The sequence below is a fragment of the Leptinotarsa decemlineata genome, unplaced genomic scaffold (assembly GCF_025532065.1).
Source record: "Leptinotarsa decemlineata unplaced genomic scaffold, Ldec_3_MD MMD2_tig00003736_RagTag_RagTag, whole genome shotgun sequence".
Taxonomy (NCBI): Eukaryota; Metazoa; Arthropoda; class Insecta; order Coleoptera; family Chrysomelidae; genus Leptinotarsa; species Leptinotarsa decemlineata.
This window is the reverse complement of record NW_027412593.1, coordinates 2942322-2963460: the sequence shown is the minus strand read 5'-3', so window position 1 is coordinate 2963460 and position 21139 is coordinate 2942322. Positions and strand designations below refer to the sequence as shown.

General features: G+C 33.5%; 2 protein-coding genes across 2 annotated transcripts; both read right to left on the bottom strand.

The window, feature by feature from the left end:
• Positions 1-839: 839 nt before the first annotated feature.
• LOC111507542 (activating signal cointegrator 1) lies at positions 840-20925 on the bottom strand. Its single transcript, XM_023162868.2, has 9 exons — positions 20769-20925; positions 20444-20712; positions 18911-19029; positions 18795-18856; positions 14018-14279; positions 12348-12562; positions 9952-10073; positions 5449-5643; positions 840-990 (listed from the first exon to the last, which is right to left on the bottom strand). Exons 1-9 carry the CDS (start codon positions 20837-20839, stop codon positions 923-925), a joined length of 1383 nt encoding a protein of 460 aa, XP_023018636.2. The 5' UTR covers positions 20840-20925; the 3' UTR covers positions 840-922.
• Positions 15764-16270, bottom strand: LOC111507543 (protein PET100 homolog, mitochondrial). Its single transcript, XM_023162869.2, has one exon. It carries the CDS (start codon positions 16104-16106, stop codon positions 15876-15878), a length of 231 nt encoding a protein of 76 aa, XP_023018637.2. The 5' UTR covers positions 16107-16270; the 3' UTR covers positions 15764-15875.
• Positions 20926-21139: the final 214 nt, after the last annotated feature.

Genomic DNA, 21139 nt, shown 5'->3' with positions numbered 1-21139 from the left:
CAAAATGTTAAATACTCTACCAGTTGATATTGCATAGGTCGTTCTAATATTTTGGATTCCACAAATCTTTATATTCTACAGGATTCAACTTCTTGGGAAGTATTTTTACCACTGCCCTACCCCATGACAATGGAAAAATGCCTTCAGAAATACAAGTATTCATGATGTGGGTAATATATTCGTGTATCTGTTTAAAAAATCAGTTTAAAAATTTGTTTTTCCGTTAACCAACTGTAGCACTCCTACCAACGATAACCCTCAGAAGTTGAAACTTGTGCGAGCTGAGGATTAACGAGGTCTTACCTTTTAACGTGTGATTCCTAAAACGGGTTGGACGATAGCAAGTGAAAATCGATCGTTAAGACTAAGGCTTGAACCACCGACCAACACGGCAGTCAATTCGAGTAAGTGAAAAAAGCACCCACGTCGAACCACCTGGCTACCGACCAACAATAGAGTCTTATGAGTTTGATATTCAGCTCATCCCAACCAGCTGCGTTAGTTTTAATATTCGCAACAAACAAGTCATTTATCTCCCTGGAAAAAAACAGGTACCGTCTGTGTTTTTACAGAAATTTAGTAGTTTCCGGTGGATCCGAGTACGGAATCAAATAAATCAGAAAATTGTAAATTTCATTGGGGTTCTTCAAACATTCCAGATTATCATTATTATTACTGAGATATTTTCGTCTGAAATATTCCTGTTCTAGATAAACAGAGGAGTCCCTCAAGCTGCTGGAGTTTCCAATGGCCTTGGTTTGATTATCAACAAGTCGGATGACACTAGGATTCTGGAGATGGAAAAAAGGCTACACAAGAATTCATCAAAATACATGAGATCTTTGGCACCTGCCGGCAGCAGTGATTTTATTCGAATTACATGTAAAATAAAATAATTCTTCTTGTCCTCAAACTCACACATTCACATTACATATTTAGCATGCTGGAGTGCCATTTTTGCACATTTGTGAATATCCTTGTCCAAAGAATCTGAAACATAAAGTTATCCTGTACATAAATATAGATATATACCAGCTGATCTGAATTGAGTTTGCACCAATGGTAACTTTGCTTTTATTGGAGATACAAAACTGGCAGCATGTTTTATGCTCATTGAGATTGAGATGCAAGAACGAAAAAATAATTGATAACACATTATTTGATCTTTTGAGTGATAGAAAGTGATATTTCGATTATAAAAGCAAGTAACAGAAGCATTCGTCTCTCGATGGTCCTATACAGTAGGATCGAGTACATGCCTAGTGATAAACAACTACTTCCCCGGTTATTACCACAATGGGCATTGAATTTTATCTAACAGAAATGTATGCATGGAACAACCAAAGTATGCTACATTATTGATGATTAGTATAAATTTACCTGCATGTTTTTTATTGCTCCTTCCTCATAGAAATATTCTATGTTTCATTTACTCTATTGTCAGAATTGTTCATTATGTTTTTGTAAAACATATTACTGCTACTCTGTTTGAAAAATGAGGTTAATTTTCATTTTACTCATAAAATATTTATTTATTCATCAATTTCTATTTTTCCCCTTCCAAGTAGTCTCCCTCCTTGTGCCAGTGTTTTTTCGAATTCTCGAAGCAGTTCTGATATGCACTATTTGATATGTCCCTGAGCTCCCTCAGCGATTAGATTTTTATCTCTTCAATCGTTGCAGAACGCCGTCCTTTCATGGGTCTCTTCAATCTTGGGAAGAGTAAAAAGTCTCCGGAGTCAAATCTGGAGAATACGATGGCTGAGGCATGATTATGGTGTTGTTTATGGCCAGAAAATTATAAACAAACAATGTCGAGTTAGCAGGTGCATTATCATGATGCAAAAGCCATCACAATCCGAACATTTCCTTCTTATTGGTTCCGGCAAGCGGCGCATAACTTCAAGATAATATTCCTTATTGACCGTACGACCAAGTGGCAGAAACTCCTGATGGACTACGCCACGGTTATCGTAAAAAGTGAGCAAAACCTTGGAATTTAAGTAAACTTGGCGTACTTTTTTGGTCTTGACTCTTCCATTGGGACGATTGGACTTTGGTTTCGAAGTCATATCCATATACGGATGGTTCGTTAAAAGTTATGACCTTTTAAACAAAATCTGGATTACCGTCTGACCGATGCTCATACGAGCTGCTCATACCGCGCTCATACCACGCTGGTATTTTTTCCCATTCCCCATCCTGAGGCTTAATGACCTGGAGTCAAGGCCGTCGCCATGGGGGGGATGGGGGGGATGGGGGGAGCCTCCCCCCTGCTTTTTCGACTTGGGAAATTTTGGGCCGTGAAGATAGAAAAAAATAATAGTAAAAAAATGAATGAAAATTAAAAAAATAAAAATGAGAGAAAAGAAAGGGAGTGGTAATAAGAAAAGGAAAAGAACCGGGAGAAGGTTGGGATTTCCCAACATGCATAACTTGGAGATTCCGTACTTTGAAATTCCCAAGTTAGAGAACAGTCCTGAACAGTCCACAAATTTTGAATTGAAATTTTACAAAATTCCCAAGTTTCGCTATTTTTTCGAAAGTTGGGAAATTTCGGACCGTGAAGGTAGAAAAAATAATAGTAGAAAACAATAAGCACAATATTATTCAAGTGTCGTTTCCTTTCATTTGTATTGAATATTCCTATACATGGTGGATATGGTGGAAGACCAAGGACCGTAATTTTCATAATAACCAAAATTCATTTTTGTTTGTGCATACCCTAACGGGCATAAGCATTCAGCCAATCTTTGGATACCCAAGTAAGAAAATTAATACATTATAGTAGTAACTTATCCCTCGCTTTCATTTTTTCGAAAGTTGGGAAATTTAGCTGGTGGGGTTGGGAAAATTTGGATTCCCTTCCCTGGTATTTCTTTTCGCTACGGCCCTGCCTGCAGTATACTCCACATCGTGAGCCTTCTTTGGTTTTTGAGCCATGTGTATATATGCATATTGCATTTGTAGCATCTGACTATGTATTCTATTTTATTTGTATTTTGTAGGGTTTATCAAACACAAACCTTGGTTCAATTGCATCACTGGCTGCCTGCAACAGAGGTTGCGCAGTAAGCGCTTCTCGCCGTAGGCTCAGCCTCAATTGACACATTCCTACTTCGAGGTTTACACCAGCCGTGCGCAATCATACCATGTCCAATAATGCAACCTCCTTAACGTACAGGTTCAGAGGGGTCAGACCAGTAATTGATTTCATTGCCGTGGTTGGTGTTGTTCTCATGGCTCCAGTGATGTTTAAACAAGGCAATCTCTGTATTTGAGACAATTTTTGGATGGCCGTTGTTTGTAGAACTTTCGGTCCCCATGCAATGGCTCCATATGTTAACATAGGTCTTATTAATGCAGTATAGATCCAGGTGACCACACGGGGTGAAAGACCCCATGCGCATTCCACTGTCCTCTGACATTGCTCATAAGCCAAACATGCTCTTTTTGCTCTACTCTGTAGGTGAGAGTTTCATGTTACCTTTCAGTCGAGGGTAGTAGCAAAGTATTTCACCTCTTCAGAGAAGTTTAGTTTGCTTTTGAAGATTTCCTGAGGTTTTAAGCACGATAAACTTCTTTTCCTGGTGAAAAGGTTCATCTCAGTCTTCTTGGGATTGATCGACAGTGAGTGTTCCTTACACCGAGTTTCTATTAATTTGAGGCCATCCTCCGCTCTATCACACAGTGTGTTCACAAATTTGCCGGTCTGCAAGATAACTATGTCGTCTGCGTATGCAATTGTGTAGAATCCATTATTGTTAACGTACACCGTATGCCACTAAACAGCTAAAACTGTGTACATAGCCCGCGAAATTTCAACATTCACCTTATTTTTTGAACATCCCACGTATATCTATTGCCTTTTGGATTAATTATCAATATATTTTTGTCACTATTACAGTGTTTTTACTCTTGAAGAAATATATTACGTGATTTTTCATACGAACCAAATATATAACTTTATTGAAACAATATAGATTCAACTCATCAGATACACAAATAAAATTCATATTTGCATATTAATATCAAATATATTGGTAAGGAGCATGTAGAAACATTTTCACACGTGTCACCAATTTTGGTGAAATTGGTGACACGTGTGAATCGTTGTATTTGTACCACGTGCCAGTAGTCTGCAGTATGCTGTATAATGCCCTCTGTAAGTAGTCACAGTGATTTAAAAGTGCATATAGATTATAACAACAAGTAGCCACATTTTCTGCTGCAAAACTCTCCATATCCAATCCTTCTAAAGGAAATTCGATCACAACATTCAATTTGCCTCTAATTCTTTCCGTTGAAGAGAATCTTTTGAAATGAATTACTGAAATATGGGAAAACTTGTAGATTGATAGGGACTAGGTGCATTTTCTCCTTTTCTTGCATTTCGAACACGTCGGTATTTCATTTCCATCCAAAGTTTCTTCTCTTGTGAACGAATCCAAGCATTGCCACAAACTCAATTGGTCAGTTCTTTGTGGTATAGAGAGAGAGACAAATTCCAGAAAGGATCGAAGGTTACTGATGAGTGTCCACAGTGTGTGCATTTCATCTTGGATTTCAATTGACCAACGAAATCATCTACAATCTTAGAGTTCTGCATCCTCAAATATGTAAGCCATCTTTTTTTTGCATTTTCACTGTCGCTGAATTTTTCGTCAATCTCCGTTAAGATTTGTTTAGGTTTCTCATCAATTATATTAATGTCTTCATGTAAACCTTCTAAAAGATAACAAAGGAACTCCTGGGCATCTTGATAGTCATTACCTATGAATCGAGGAGCAAAACTTTGAATCAGATTTTTTTAAGGAGACTGTATTTACTACTCTATCGAATGAATCTTCTGATCACAACTCCTTGATGACTTCTGCAAACGTTTTGATTAAAGCACCCTCCATAAAAAAATACTAGTATTGATATCTTTCATTAATTCCTTTTTCAGATATTCCATTAACCATCTTGTGTTTGATAAACATTGGATTATGCTGTTCATGAAACAGGTGTTACCGATATTTTTCAACCCATTTAGCCCAAGGGTTTTGACTGAAATATATTTCAAACGCAGTATAATTCAAGTATATCCTCATAAAATGGAAGTATATCATATTTTTGCCATTGTTCCAAATATATCCATATTTTTGGGAAAGAAAGGTTTTAGCTTTCTACTTCTCCATCTTTATACAAAAAAATATTGGAATCTTACAAAGAAAGGAATAAAGCAATTAATTTCAATTTGTAAAGAGCTAATTTTGAAGTTAATTGCTTTCTTCCTTTCTTTGGTAGATTCCCACATTTTTGTGTAAAGCTAGAGAAGTAGAAAGCCAATACCTATATTTACCAAAAATTAAACTCTCCTGATAATATGCCCCTTTCAATTCATCCAAATGTTGTTATAAACATTCACTGTTATAACGCGTTCACTTTACCATGAGTTTCACTTACATATTTTATGTTTTCCAACAATAGGATAGAATATTGGTAGTATTATAGGAGACGAACAAATCAAAACGTAGGGACTGTTACTTTCCCCATTGGGATACTTTTTCCTGTAAGCTTCTTGCTCCATACAGTCTTCAACAAAAACACAACCAAGAAGACAACTAGTTGGATAGTCTTTGGGAAACTTGAGGGATGTATCTGAAAAATAAAATGATAAACTAAAACCCAGTAATGCATTTATATGATAAATATACAGTAGAATCTCAATTATCCGAACTCCAACAGATCACTTTTAGGAAAAAAAAGTTTTTCAGGCGAAGTTAAGTTGTAAACAATATACTGAAATAATTAGGCAGACATTTTTGTTTTGTATGTATGTTCCGTTTCCATTGTACCTTGGTCCTCCTTCTGAAGTTTGCAGTAACAGATTGTTTTTAATACTGCCTAAGAGTCAGTTTATTTTTTCAAACACTTGAATCATTTTTGGGTGTTTTTTCTTCAAAATAATTATCCGGATATTTGATTCTCCTGGCTAAGGTTAGTTCCAATTAATTTGGATAATCCAACTTCTACTGTACATAAATTATTAAGTCGTGGTGAATATTCTCTATTTGTAAAAAAGTAACGAATGGTATTCTGTTGATTTTGTAACTCTTCTAGAATCCTTTATTTTGACTATATAGGATTGGTAGCTACGAGTACATAGGATTTGTTTATTATACTATGCTTGTTGACACAACTTTCATAACTTTTTATTTCAATAATCCTGAATCCATTTTCGTCTTTAAAAAACATTATTGGATGCACAAACATTTCATTTTCAAACAGAAAATACAAATGTGAAATAACTAATGTTTTTCCAGTTGTTTTGGAAGATTTAAATAGATTCATTCTGAAAATGCTATGTTTAGTATTAAGATGATTTCCAACAATATCCAACAAATCAACTGAATAAATTGATCGATATTATTCTTTTTATTTAAATAAATGAAATACATATATCATTAAAAATTGAACAATTTCTATCAATAATGAAAGAATAAAATAATTCATTAAAACCGAAAAAAAATATCAAATTCAATAAAAACTAAAAAGATAAATTCCGTAAGATTCCAGACGCTGAACTCTACGTAAAAGTAGCAACCTTATTTAGATAGCATCATATCGCTTTTCCTGTAGAACAGCAAATAAGGAACTCGCGTTCCCTGGGGTTTCAATACGTCTTCATTTTGCACGGTCTTGACCGAAGAATCGTCGTACCTAATCCAGCAATTGTAGCCAACGTGGAAGGCATCGGTCACGTAGTGTCCACTGTTGGCATTTTTGCCTTCATGGTAAACGACGGCGAATAGCTTGTATTGTCTCTCTGTTGGAGATTGTGTTTCCGACGATATCAAAGTCGAATCAAACTTCAAGTCGAATTCAAAATCAAAAGCCTTGATAATCTTCGTGCAACGGTAGTTGCTGTATTTGAAAAACTTCAGATGCAAAATAAGGATAACGGGAAGTTTGCAGAGCGTAATTTCCTCCCAAGCTTCGACCTTCTCGTTTGTTTTTGACGAAGTCACTCCCTCTAAAATGTTCTTGGAGACAAGTACCTTAAGCGCTTCTTTGACGGTCTTCACTTTCTCAATGTTGAGTGGCAGGGTGAGGAAAGGCTGGGTATTCTCAGTAATGTGGTCCACGTTGCGATGAATGCTCGACTTTAGCTGCCCCCCGAAGATGTCACTTATCGGTGTATTGCTGAAGTCGATCCTTCTGGTTGAATGTCTTTAATTTTGCGATTCTATTATGTTCCATAAATTATTTGAATCATTGCTCAAAGCAGAGTTGACGAGAGGTTTTTCATCTTTAATATAATATTTAACCAACTCATTTAGCTCAAACATTTCATCATTGAGTCCATTCAAAAGAAAACCTAGAAACTGTTCTACATCTTGTTGTCTACCATCGATCCAGTCAGTCCGCATGTTATGCAACATTTTATAAATCCACGTCGGACCGAATGGGATGCCAGTGTTGATTGAAACGTTTTGGTCATTCTTGGAATTTTTATTTACTCTCCCGTCTTTCGTCAAAAAGTAGGAAGGTAGGAGAACAAATTGTTCACCAACTATGTTATCCATGATAATAATTGAAGAATTTTCATGATAAATTTCATTCAGGACGTGTTCTGCTATACAGTAGCTTCATCTATTGGATGGTACATCAAACTATTCCACTTTTTTTATATAACAGTAGGAGATTAAAAAGCCAATTAGAATTCTGGTAAAACAGGTGGACTTTGAAAATACAATTACAATACAATATTACAACTAGGAAAAAAAAAATAGGAAAACAGGTTATTTAAAAATATGTTAATTATGGACATTTAATGAAAACAAGTTCATTAATGGTGAATGAATAACTTTTTGTTGGTCGTTCAAAAGAAAATCTGAATATTTGAGTTTATCAGTTTCCAGAGATTTCTGCGAGTTTTATTTTTGTCCTTTATTTTCCGTATGTAATATGTCCTAGCCCATGTTGAAATCGTGGTTGCTCTCTAAAAGGTGGCAAGCATAGATGGACTTAGTTTTCTTTAGTTTGAAACTTCTTTTATGTTCAAAGATTCTCTTTTTGAAATTTCTTAAAGGCTGTAACGGATCCATAGTTCATTTCGCTTAATTTAACGTCACCACGCCATCTCTTAACGAATTCCTGCCGCACAAAATGGTAGTAAGATACGTAGGGTACTGCTGAAATCTTTTTCCATTAGATTATAAGTTCATGGTTAGGCAGGAGGGAAATGGAGGGCGCAGCGCGTTTCACTTTTTTAACATTCGTTCTCGTTGTGAGGTTAGTTTTTGCATGTGTTGAAGAAAATGAGCCGTATTTTTTCGAGGAGTATGGTACGGAAATCTGAGAGTATCGAATGATAGAAGATTGCTTTGGTTTTTCAAAGAACTGTGCATTACACGGGATCTTGCACCAGCATATTTTATTTTAGGTATGTAATTGTGATTGAAAGTGTTACTTGCTTAGTGAATAATGTTTTTAGGCCATGTGGCTGTGAGAGATATCATAACTCATTGTAAAAAAATGTCCGTACTGAAATGCATATTTTATTTTAGATACTCAAAATTAGAAGCCATATAACTGTCATCCAGCATTACTTGTGAAATACAAATTGTCGCTAACTGGTGTTTCCAATTCCTTTTCTTGTCACCCTACCAACTGACGTACCCAAGCCCTGCATCCTAAGAGGCTCTTGTGCAAGGCCTTCCTTTATAAACATTCAGGCATAATCCACATGTTAGTTTTTGGACCCCAAATTTATTATCTTTGTCCCTTTTCGACGATGTTTCGCACTTGAAAGTAGTTGTTTCGAAAGAGGTTTTTTCCTGTTTGTTTCTGAAAGTTAAAACTTACATTTTTACCCGTGGGTTTTCCAATAATTGACTACTCTGAGCAATAATCAATCTCAACTTTAGTTCACTATTAATGTAACAAACACTTTAACTAAAACTTCAACTATTATTCAAATTTCTATCGCTTCAATATGTATCGCCTTAGAAGATCGATTCGCAGCGCACCGTCCGCGAAACTTGACTATCTCCACACGCTCATGGATAGCGTTCATATGCGGCAACGAATTATCCTGAAACCACTGGATAATTCCTCAAAAATTCATTGAAGCCCGTGGAATATTCGCCGGGATCCATCGGAGCCGTTGCGAAGACTAGAATAATTGAAGTTGCGCGCGGTCTTGATCAAGTGACAGGTGATTTATGGCTACCAGCGGCGGCCTGCGTTATTTTCTTAAGGGCATGATTTCCAACAATATATTTTTGTAGAATTTTCTTTTTGAAATGTATTGCTTCCTTCCTTTCCCACATTTTTCTGTATAAAGATGGAGAAGTAGAAAGCCAAAACCCCATTTCCCAAAAAAAAAGATAACAAATCATGGGTCTACAAACTGACGTATGGATCGTGACTACAGCTTTATGTAGAAACGACTTCAAGAAACTTCAAAACGAGAATCTCCGAACATCAAAGGAGTTTTTAACTATACATTCGTTGATTTCAATTTATTTGTTTTTAATGTACAATATATATTGTCATATTCTTGATTTTTCAACTCATTGAGTTGAACACAAGTGTTTATACTTTGCAAACTGTATTATTCATGTACTCAACAACTTTTCAATATTTATCATATTCATATGTACACTCATATTATTAAATATGAATTTGAATTCTTACAGGTGCATTTTATAGATTTTGTACTTCATTCTGTAAACACATATTATTCAAAAATGCTTTATTTCACCATAAACATGGGAAAGTTCATAAAAACCTTTTTTTTTTCAAATATAAAAAAAAATTATTGAGAGTGGAAAACAATATTCAATATGGACATGCATGATTGACTAAAAATTCAATATAGACGTGCATGATTGAATAAAAATTCAATATAGACGTGCATGATTGACTAAAAATGAGATAAGTAACAGCAATGTATTTCACCTTGATAATAGTCTTTGTAAAACGATTCCAAAGCATCAATTTCCTCATCTTCCGGTACTTTCGCTGCAGCAGCAATCCACAAGCGACCTCTATGATCTGTTGGCCAAGTTCTTCCTTCATGCCTATAAAATTAGGTAGAGATAATTAGTGATCCAACTCGGGGTGTGAAAATTGCTTAGATATTCGAAGCTTCATACTCACTACATTTGACAACTTACGTAGAAAGAAATCAGTTGATTCTTCATATCAAAAATTGTTTTTGCAAAAATACACCTATCAACACTGCCATCTATGAACGCATTGAATATATGTATGACTAAAGATATCGAGGATATGAATATAAATCTAAACTAATACTGAAAATAGAAAAAAAAATGTTTGTAATGGATGAACCCACAAAGTATTCAACTAATTTTAAATATTCTTTCACCCATAAAAAGCTGCTTTGTCAGCAAGTAACATAGGCTACAATTAATTTTCAAAAGAGATTGCTACAAATTTTTTTTTCTGATTAATAAATCAATGAACAAAATACTTCCTAAAAAAGTCTATGCAAAAGCGATTCGAGATATTTTTCCTATTGATAAGTTAGATAATCAAATTCAAAAGTATAGAGCTTCAACGTATTTTGGACAAACAACGGAAAAAGTGGCTTCATTTTTGAGGAAACGAGATATTAAAATTGCATATAGAACAAGTAATGTGTTGGGAAAGTTAGTTAAAAACTGAAAGACAAAACATCCAAGTTCGTGAAATCACGAGTATATACATTGAAGCGTGGAACGTGTCCTAAGGTATATATTGGTCAAACTGGCTGAACATTTAGGAATCGAATCCAGGAACATCATATGAGCTATGTGAATAAGAAAACAAGTTCAACATATTCAAATCATCTTTTAGAAGAAAATTATATATTTAACGAAGAGTTCGAAATTTTACACATAGAAAATAAAGGTTTGAAACTGAATTATTTGGAAGCAATGGAAATAAATAAACTTAAAAATTCAAACATTCTAATGAATGACCAACTGGATTTGAATAGATCATCATTATTGAACTTGTTTTCTTAAAAAACCCAGGAAGTATTATTTATGATGTAGAAGTGAGATAATATGCTTCAGGTAATCATAATTGAAGAGGTACCTCAGGTATATAAAAATTGTAGAACTTTAGGTTATTTGATGGAGGTAGTCCCAATTCTAGTTACCTGTGGTATATAAATATTAGCATAAGAAGCAACTTGCAGTATTCAAATCACTGTTGAAGAAGCTACTGTGTTAGCGAAACATGTGACATATTTTTCAAATAAAGTTTGTAGAGAATCGTAGTTTATGAGATTGCAAGAAAGATTACAATGACTTATCGCAAGGTAATTGGGTAACAAATCAATTACTTGGAGTATGCACAGGGAAGAGTCACTATTAATAAAACTGTAACCTTTGGAAATATGTGGTGTGCCACATGAGCAAAATCTTACTGAGAGAATCATTAATCGACTGTCATGATTGGGTTCACAAAATCTGATAATTGACGTAATGCTGACAAATGTATTCCTCATGGCTCATTTCGTGGCCCGTTTCATCACCTTGTTGGACTACAATTTACTGAATCATTTTATAGGAATATACAAATAATTTATTGTTCTTCAATACAGTTGAATAACCGATCAAAAAAAGTACTGCTTTTTCCAAAAAATTGTAAATCACAGCATCAACAATGGCCCTTCTTCAAACATGTTCAAAGCATACCACACTGAGAAATATCAGGACAGGTTTTGGTCTATACCTACCTCTCAACTGAAAAACTTGGGAAATTCATATGAACTCTGTCTTCTCATAACTCAGCAAAATTGCTTTCATGACCAGAAATCTGAATAGTTTAAAATACTCAGTATACTACATTTCTGAGGGTTTTCATGCTACCTTTACCAAGCGTTTCCATAAAAATAATAATAATAATAATGATCAATGTTCATCCTTCAACATCATGTAAAAATATTCTATTCAGAGAATCAAAAATAATATAATTTCTGTGTGCTCATAAATGCTAATGAGTGCTCATAAATGATAATGAGCATACATTTCTTACAATTTTTATATGACAGGAGTCTGCAACAGTGTGAAAAATTCACTTATTTGTGTCTCCACCTTGAAAGTTTGATTTTATGCAACTATGAATGTATTTAATTAGCATTCAAATGTTATTAATGTTTGTGTTTCATATATATTCAACTTTCCTCGCTATTATATAATTATACTATATTGTATTATATATTACATTATATTATAGTATATTATAATATATAAGTATTGTTTTTCATTAGTTTATAGCTATTCACTCGACACTCCAATAATTACCATTTCGTTAAAGTACTCAATACCGATTAAACAACTCACTTTTTCACTCCGGCTACCAAAAGACTAGCATAAGGCTGATGCATACTCAAACAAAGCCCGTGATCCATTGTAACCATAAGGTCCTCATCAAAGACATTTGTTCCGTAATTTATAATAGGCATTGCGGAATCTTCTTTTGATAAATCTTCTTCCACCCCTATGGGTTTCTTATGGCGCATCTGGATGAGTAAGTTCACTAAATCCTCGTTAACATTCTGAAATTGAAACTAACAGTAGTTTGTCTTTCCAATGAAAAGTCGTTACAGAAATAATAAACTTGAGATGTATAAATTCAAGTAAAAAATAAGAGTAACGTCATGTATACAACTATTTTATAGCTCATTTGTATATATTGGATGGATTAATTAAAACAAAACAAGACTGATTTGTCATAGTTGGTGCAACTTGAGGATATGAGGCTTTTGCTCATGTTGCGATAAAATATGTGGATCAATATCCTAAATACACAAGAGTATAATTAAAAACAATTACAGAATCGATTCATAATCCTTCCTTTTCCCAGTCAATGTTGCGAAATAAAAAGTTATCTCAATTATAGAAACATTTCAATTCCATTTTAGAGAGGAGTACAACAGTACGACGAAAAGAATCATTAGGACCAGAGCACTATTCTTTGGCAGTCAAAACAGCCGAGAGATCTATGAAATGTGTATTTAGTTGCTGATAGGAGCACTGCAAATTGAATTTTTCAATTTTCAACCCAAAATCTATTGGTTTGATATTAAAATTATAAAAATTTGAAATATTCCTTCTTAGTAATGCAAACATGCATGCATTGAAAGAATTAAGATCATTGCTGGGGACATAAAAATAAAAACCAATCAAATTGGACCCTTCTCGGAGCGTCATTAGCTATTGAATTAAAAATATAAAGTAGTGGACATCTTAACCATTCATAACAGCCCTTCAATATGTAAGGAGGGATGCCATTTATTCCCGCAGCTATTTTGGGTTTGTTTTTTGACAGCTTCATTATAGTCAGATTAAGTTATTGAATGTCTTTAGAAAGAGTCGTTTGTCATACTAGAATTATCAAAGTTTAGATTGTATGAGGCTTTGCTTCACAGTAAACAGATGAGAAAAAATTTCCAAACGATTCTACGGTAACCTCATCTGCCACCATTTCGCCATTATAAGTGAAGCTTCCCAAGCAAGTTTTATTCGTTCTTTTACTATTCACAATATACATTATTAGCGTAAACACAATTAAAACAATAACAAAGGTATTTAGCGACTTGCCAGTACTTTGCTCCACATAATTGTGACATTTTCGTAAAAATGGTCATTTGAGTGTTACGTAACGTTAAGAGTGAGGAAGGGGATGTACTGGAATACGTTACGACGCGCTACATGGGGGGAGGAAGGGTCCAAAATCTTCAAAAATTTCGTTACGTAATACTTGAACAACCCCATACAACGTAGGCCAATCAAGTCAAATAAGCAGGATTGGGAATACGCTTATCTTCATCTTTAGCTCTTCCATCCTTCTTATCATCAGTGCATGGTATGAACAATTCAAATTAGACACAATAAATATCTAAGGTAAGTGTATACTCTGTCATCAAGATGTTTTTATCAGATAGGTGACAAGTATGTACCCCATTCAAACTTTGTTTTAAATTGTCAACTACAAGAAACTAATGACTCACTGTATTTCTGTTCCGTTCATAAGTATACTGGGAGTTTTTCTGAATATTCTTATAAATTTCTTCCACTTTTTTCAAATGTTCCACAGAATCCTGGAGAAGCCTCTCTCTGATCTTAGCGTCCTCTTGGGTACTTTGAATGACCCTCCGGGTAGCAAAATCCAAAGCAATAACCATCTTTTTCTTGCTTTCCGTTCCACTTGTCTTCTTGGAATTTATTTTGAAGTAATCATTATCATCATCGAACACTTTGTTCTCCTTTGGTCTGGAATATATAATTATATATTTCAAATTAAATTTATGAGATAAGAAAACTAGATTTATTTAATGGAGATGAAAATTCGAAGAGAAACTCTATTCCAACTTGTAGCCAGGTGTTAGCACGCATTCATATGACTATCATTACTAGAAGAACTACTAGGAATACAGTTTCTATTATCTCAGGCTGAACAACAATTTCACAGAAAACTTTACTTACTGTAGCCCAAAAATTCTCAACTTGTTACCGACGGGTCAGAAATATAAATATCAACATAAAAATGCTAGAAATTTTATAAAAATACAATATTCAGGCATAATGAGTTCATATTTCAAATGCATGCAATGAATTTATTCAGAACATGAGGATTTCTTCAATTTTCATTCTTCTTTCTAACAGAAAATTTATTTTGAAAATGAGATGGAAAAAACCTCCCATATAACATAAGTTATGTATAAAAGTACAATGCATTTCAGTTAGAACGAGGAACCCAAATGAGTCATTTGATATTGAGGCTATAAAAAATTTGTGAAACCTGTTAGTTTTGGTTACCAGGGGGACACATTTCTGAAATCTAACCCTTGTCATCAACTCTATTCCCAAAAACCCTCATTACAAAAATTTTAGTCAAGTGAGTTGAATGTTCTTTCTAACTCTAACATCATAATGATATGTCAGAGGAAAACTAAATACTCTTTCAAGTATTTATTCAATTCCAAACTAGATCCACCACAACACCCAACTTCACGATTTGAAATGTTTGAGCTGAGCATTATTAGATAGACAGAAAGATAGAGTAATTCATTTCCAATGGACATAAACACTTTTTTGAACAGAAAAATATGCCATGACCTTAGCATGTTTTATTTGAAGTTTTGACACATGACTAGGAAAGGCGATCTTCGTAGGACATTTGTTCTATAGTTTCCACAATAAAAGGTTATGTGGTATCTTGAATTGAACTGGGGAATAGAAAAATCAATTCGAGAGAATATTATAGAGGAATGTCAAAAGTTTCATTATCTTTACAAAAACTACACCTCACGACTTGATCTTCACCAACTTTATTTGAAAAATATATCACAACTTGTTTCGCTAGCACAGTAGCTTTTTCAAGTGAGGTGAGGTGAAATTAGTATAGATCTTCATCAAGTAACGGCCGAATCAATCAGAAAAGATTCATTATCATTACCAATTTGTATTAGTTGTGATTGTGCTATATAAAGACTGAAATTTTAATAATTTTTTGTTTTTTCACTCATAAAATTATATATACAGCATACAATGATACATAATGACATAATGAAAATTCACTTGCACCTTTTTCCTGTTTCCAACGTAAAAACATAATTGACTTAAACCTACTGGTTTCATCATTCAGATTTGAATTTTCAATTCAGTATATCTCTGAAAACACTTTAGGCATTCCACTGTCAAACTCAAAAAACACTTCGCACATATATTACTCATAAGAAAGAATTCTTAATAAGAATTTTTCAACACATTTATTTTTCATTTCATACAACAGGTAATCAACACATGTAACATAATAATTAAACATATATACAAATTAGGTTCAACTAGACAATGAACTGGCCAAATTCACTCCCTTTCTAAGGACGCAACATATTCGTTACGTTGCTTTTCCTGTACTGCTCTTATAGCATTAAAGAATTTTTCTTTTTGAACCGGATCTTCAGGTGGGTACATTTCTCTCTTGGTATTCACAACCCATTCCTCAAAATATTGGGGCTGATTGAAGTAATGGAACAGAGCTACTGGAAAAGTTACATACAAAGCCATTTTGGCAATTTCTAATGTCCAATGTCCCATATTGATGTTTCAACTACGGCAAATCCTTTATTTCTCTATTTTACAAAAACAAATTCCAAAAACCCTCAATATTCATGTGAAACGAGAAAATAAGTTAGGTTATTTGTTATTTACCCCTGCGGAAAACACAATTTTGTTCGTGACTATAATCCCGGCGGTCCGGTATCAGTGACGAGTCGGTATTTTAATTCCACGATTTGAAAAAATTATTTCATAGGACTGATACGTCGTGACTCGAATATTATAGAACACAATTAACAAAACTTTTTTCATATTCAGAGGAGTTATTTGGTACACATTCCAGAATTATCCATAAAACATTAATTCGAAGAATCCGGCTTCAAAGGCCAGAAATCGTGTTTCAAGAGATGGTACATTTCAATTTACATCAAAATGATGTGATTATGGTGAGAACAGTGTCACCAAAGTATAAGGAATTCCTCACATTGTAAAGATTCAATACTCATGGGGAGTAATTTGTGATTCAAATGTTAGCATGAAGATATGAAATTCTACTTCAAAATCTGTATTCTGTTTCTACATTTTGAAAACTGTCATGTTTCTAACGTTTTATGAATTTATGAAATTTCCTTTTATTTCTGTGTTATCTATCAGGAATAAAAAAAACACTTATATTCTCCTTTTAAAAATGCCGAAAAATAATATTCTTCGAAAAAATTACCATGTGAAGATTTTATGAGGAATTTTATATGAAGGCTGGTAAAATATGAGGATATTTCTCTGGCCTGCTGGGGATTCTGAAAATTACGTATTGGCAACTCTGTCAAATGTCATTCACTAGAATCCTTCATGTTTCAACCAAAATTGAAAGAACGATTTGGTATAATTTTAATGATTACATCAAGAATATTTTGAAATGTTTTTCGATATTGTGTTAATAACACAATTACCTACTTCTAGCCTTTCAACTTCATGAAGTTCAACCAGGTGTTAAATAAATCCTTGTTATTTTCCCATTAACTAATAACTGGTTACAGTTAACTAGATCTTATTCTAAATTATTAGCTGCAAGTTTGCATTATTTATGAATCAATAAAAATATCTATTGAAAACACATTCTTATTTGAAAATTTGAGTCAATTGATATTATGAACATTTGTGTTTTTGTGCACAATTCTTTCAATCTATATCTATACTAATCTTATAAATGTGTGAGTTTGTGAGGATGGATAAAGATAAATGTATGTATGCATTGATGTATTTTTGTGGAGTTACATGCAGATAATGTACAATAAGTTTGTTAATCTTGAATAGTTCCAAATATAAGTCCGCCATAGCATATATCTACCTTTTATGTGGTGGCCACTATATGCAAAATACTGAGCCATGAATACAATCAAATTGGATACTTTTTTACCATGCACATTCAAGAATATGTGTCAGATTCTTATTGAAATTGATACAATTGTCGTTTCAAGTATTTGATATAGATAAACTTTTGTCTTTCACACTTAATAATTTGGACGAATCGATAAGATTAACTTGTCACAACGCAGTTAGCCATTACACGTTGCGTCTACTGTAAGGCGACGGGGGACGATGCGCGGGGGTAGAGCAATGAAGCGCCATCGCCGAGAACGCGGGCAGACGTCGTTGACGAATGTGTTAGTTTTGCGAATGTCTATGAGTAACTGATTCCATTCTCAAAGCTATTCATTACTTAGTGTAGTTTGCATATTTTTTTAGTTACTGTATTTTTGAAGTAAAAATATAAATTACAAGCTGTTGTAATATATACATTACAAATCTAAAGCAAATGAAATTTAAACGTTCAAGCCAGCCCACTAACTAATAAGAAAATATACATTACATTCATCCATCCTCACAAACTTTCCACATTTATATTAGTAGGAGTAGGATTAGTAGGATTACTAATGTATTTCATTCTGAACCTTTCAATCATTTTTTGTTGATGCTGTTCAATATTATATATGTGGGTGCCTATTGATTGACTGAAATTCTTATATTAACGAACAGACGAAGCTAATGAACCTAGAATCTTGAAATATGCAGGTAAGTTCTTTGTATAGCGTAAATAAGGATCAAGAAAGGGAATCAAGAATTTCCACCCCCAAGGGGTTAAATTAAGGGTTTAAAGATTGTATTGAATTTAGTCAGTTTTGAAGTTGGAAACATGCAGTTTTGGGTTAATAAACAAATATTGTAACTATTTGTTCAAAATGGTCTGTGACAAACCAAATTCTACACGGGCGAAACCGTCGGCAACAACTAGTTGAATCAATAATAGTCAAGTTCCTGCCTCTGACTGCTTATTTGTGAATCTTGTAATGAAGTCACTTGTGAACTAGATGTGCAATGGAATTCTGATGAGATTACAAGATTTAAATAGTTGTAACCATATGTTTATTTATCTAGAAAGCATATCTCACGTTTTCAATATTTTTTAAGAAATATAGTTTAACTGTGAGTGAGTATTACTGTATCTTCGGATGTAATGTATCTTCGAAATACTATATCTTCAAAGATAGGTTATTTTGAAATATTCGGAATATTTTCACATATAGACTTTTATATATTCAAGTCGAAAGTAAGGAAACACTTAAAAAGGTGTAAGTTTTTGGATCCACTGTTGTTTCATACCCCCGAGCTGTCAATAACGAATATGATTATTCTCAATGCTCACGTGGAAATGAACAAAATAATTACCTCATAATAGATTTTTGATTTCGACTATTAGCATCATACAGCTCATCTCCTCTTACAGAAATCTAAAAATTGCAAAACAGGTAACACTTTAGTCCAAATTTACAGTAATGTCTTACCATATTTCCACAAAACAAACAGGGACCAGGCCCTTCCTCCATACAATGAATCCTCCCACATACCAAACAGTTGTTCATAAATTCATGTTCCTGACCCAAACAGTCGCAAATGGATCTACCTGAAGATAAACTACTTCTGAAAACTTGATATTGAGGCGGTCAAAGAGTCTAGCAAATTATTTGTTTGATCAAGTTACAATACCAGGCGGAAATAAAATTATGGTAATAATGAAAACTAACAGTTATTAAGTCATCAAGCTAAACAAGTTGAGAAATAGTGAAGGTTTTACCTAACTCTATAAAAAAAATATTGATAAGTACTGGTTTGCATAAAGATTCTATTGAGAATTATGAAAAAACACCTAAATGAATCAATCAAGTTTGAATGACTTCAAAATTATCATATCTTTGTAAAAAAAAAATTGCAAGTTTCAATACCTCCAAAGTAGAACAACCCGTCAAAGAAACCAATTCAGATTGGAAATTTTTAACTACCCGATTTATGAAAAATCCCTAAATTATGCTACGGCAAACTTTTTCAACATGCTACATGATGACTTGAAGAATCAGCCAAACCTGTTCAGATTCGAAACAAAACTAAAATGTTATCTGTTATCTATGGCATTTTATAGTTTTCAGAATTCATTTCAGACTGTCAATGAACAGTGTACGGTGTACTACCTACTTTCAGTGTTGCTTGGTTTGAGAATGTTTTAAAGTGTTTTTATTGTTTCATTATTTTACAATTGTTCTATTTTTGACATATCAATCCAATGTAAATTGGTGTATGATCAATAAATGTCTATATATCTATCTATCACATAAGATCAACTTTGTAGGCACAGACAAGGATCTATTTGCTAAACCTCCTACCTCACACAATATCAATAATTGAACCTAAAAACGACTTCACCCTCAACGTATCAATAATACTGACGAAACTGACAAAATAATATTTTGTCATTGAAGTAAGTTTTAGAGTTGAAAATTGATTTTCAGTTGAGCTGGAATGTTCAAGATAATTTCATTTTGAGTAAAGTGTCTGAACACTATTCAGGTATTTAGAATATCCATTATCTCACCAATTAGCGACTACTTGCTTATATTTAGTCTACTTTCAACTATTATATTCTATGTTATGGTAAATGCTACAAGATACATGAGTGTCTAATCAGACATAAAACATTTATAAGAACAATATGTTACAAAAAAATCTATGGGCTCAATACGACAGTTATTTGCTAACTAGAAAATATCGACTAATTTATCTCTATGATTTCAATTTTCAATTGCTTTACACATACAGAGGCAATTATGTTTTAATTTCAGTTACTTTAAATGGAAAACCATATATTTTGAATGTTACCTGCAAGAAAGATTAAAAAAAAAAATTGGAACAACATGAAGATTCCACTTGAAACACTTATAAATTTATGCTAGTTTCAAGGCTAAATGAATCATTCAAATCTTACATTCCACTTGAATTGCAGGTGTGAAACATAATCGTATCATCGTAACTGAAATTCATCCTACCTTCCTTTTCCTTCTTCTTAGCCTGGTATGTATTAATATCTTTAAATTTGGGTTTTGTTTTCTTAGAACCTGATGTTGCCTGTTTACGGTTATTACTACTGGAAGCTGCATTTCTTGCAGAGTTGACCTCCTTATTGGAAGAGTTTCTTTTTCCAAATATAATGTTCCTAATACCTTCATAAGACGTTCTATGACCACTATTATTTTTATCTAAAATATTCTCCATGAATTCAGCATAGTCTTCCTCATGTTCTATACTTTTTATATAACTGAAAATGGTTTTTATCTGTGATTGGTAGGTATCATTATGACTATTTTCACTAACCTGACAATATCACTGGATACATCATTTCCCAGGATAACTTTCAGATGATTAACCAAAGAAGTATCAGACATAATGGACTGTTCTTCAAATCCACATTCAAAATATTGAAAATATTATTGTTGAAACTACTTATACTTCACTAAAATAAACATGTCATATGTCATGTCATATACTGTCAAAAGTGTCAAAGCGTTTATACCTGTGAATAATATTCCGGCACCGGCACCTCAAGGTTTTCACTTATCTATTTTACAAATAAATTCAACACTTCTCGGTTTGTTTTTGTATGTGGCATTATTTAGGACATTTACAAATACACAATCGTTAATAGAATAGTCTTAGAGATAAGTCAATGTGGGTGCTATTCCACG

What these genes read in the sequence shown, in the direction of transcription:
- LOC111507543 (XM_023162869.2), bottom strand. Translation starts at nt 16,106, where the DNA reads ATGGGACATTGGACATTAGAAATTGCCAAAATGGCTTTGTATGTAACT.
- LOC111507542 (XM_023162868.2), bottom strand. Translation starts at nt 20,839, where the DNA reads ATGTCTGATACTTCTTTGGTTAATCATCTGAAAGTTATCCTGGGAAAT. An exon ending in ATGAACGGAACAGAAATACA is followed by an intron (nt 12,563 to 14,017) that starts GTGAGTCATTAG and finishes TTTCAATTTCAG; the next exon opens with AATGTTAACGAGGATTTAGT. An exon ending in TTACAAAGACTATTATCAAG is followed by an intron (nt 5,644 to 9,951) that starts GTGAAATACATT and finishes TTTATTTTTCAG; the next exon opens with ATACATCCCTCAAGTTTCCC.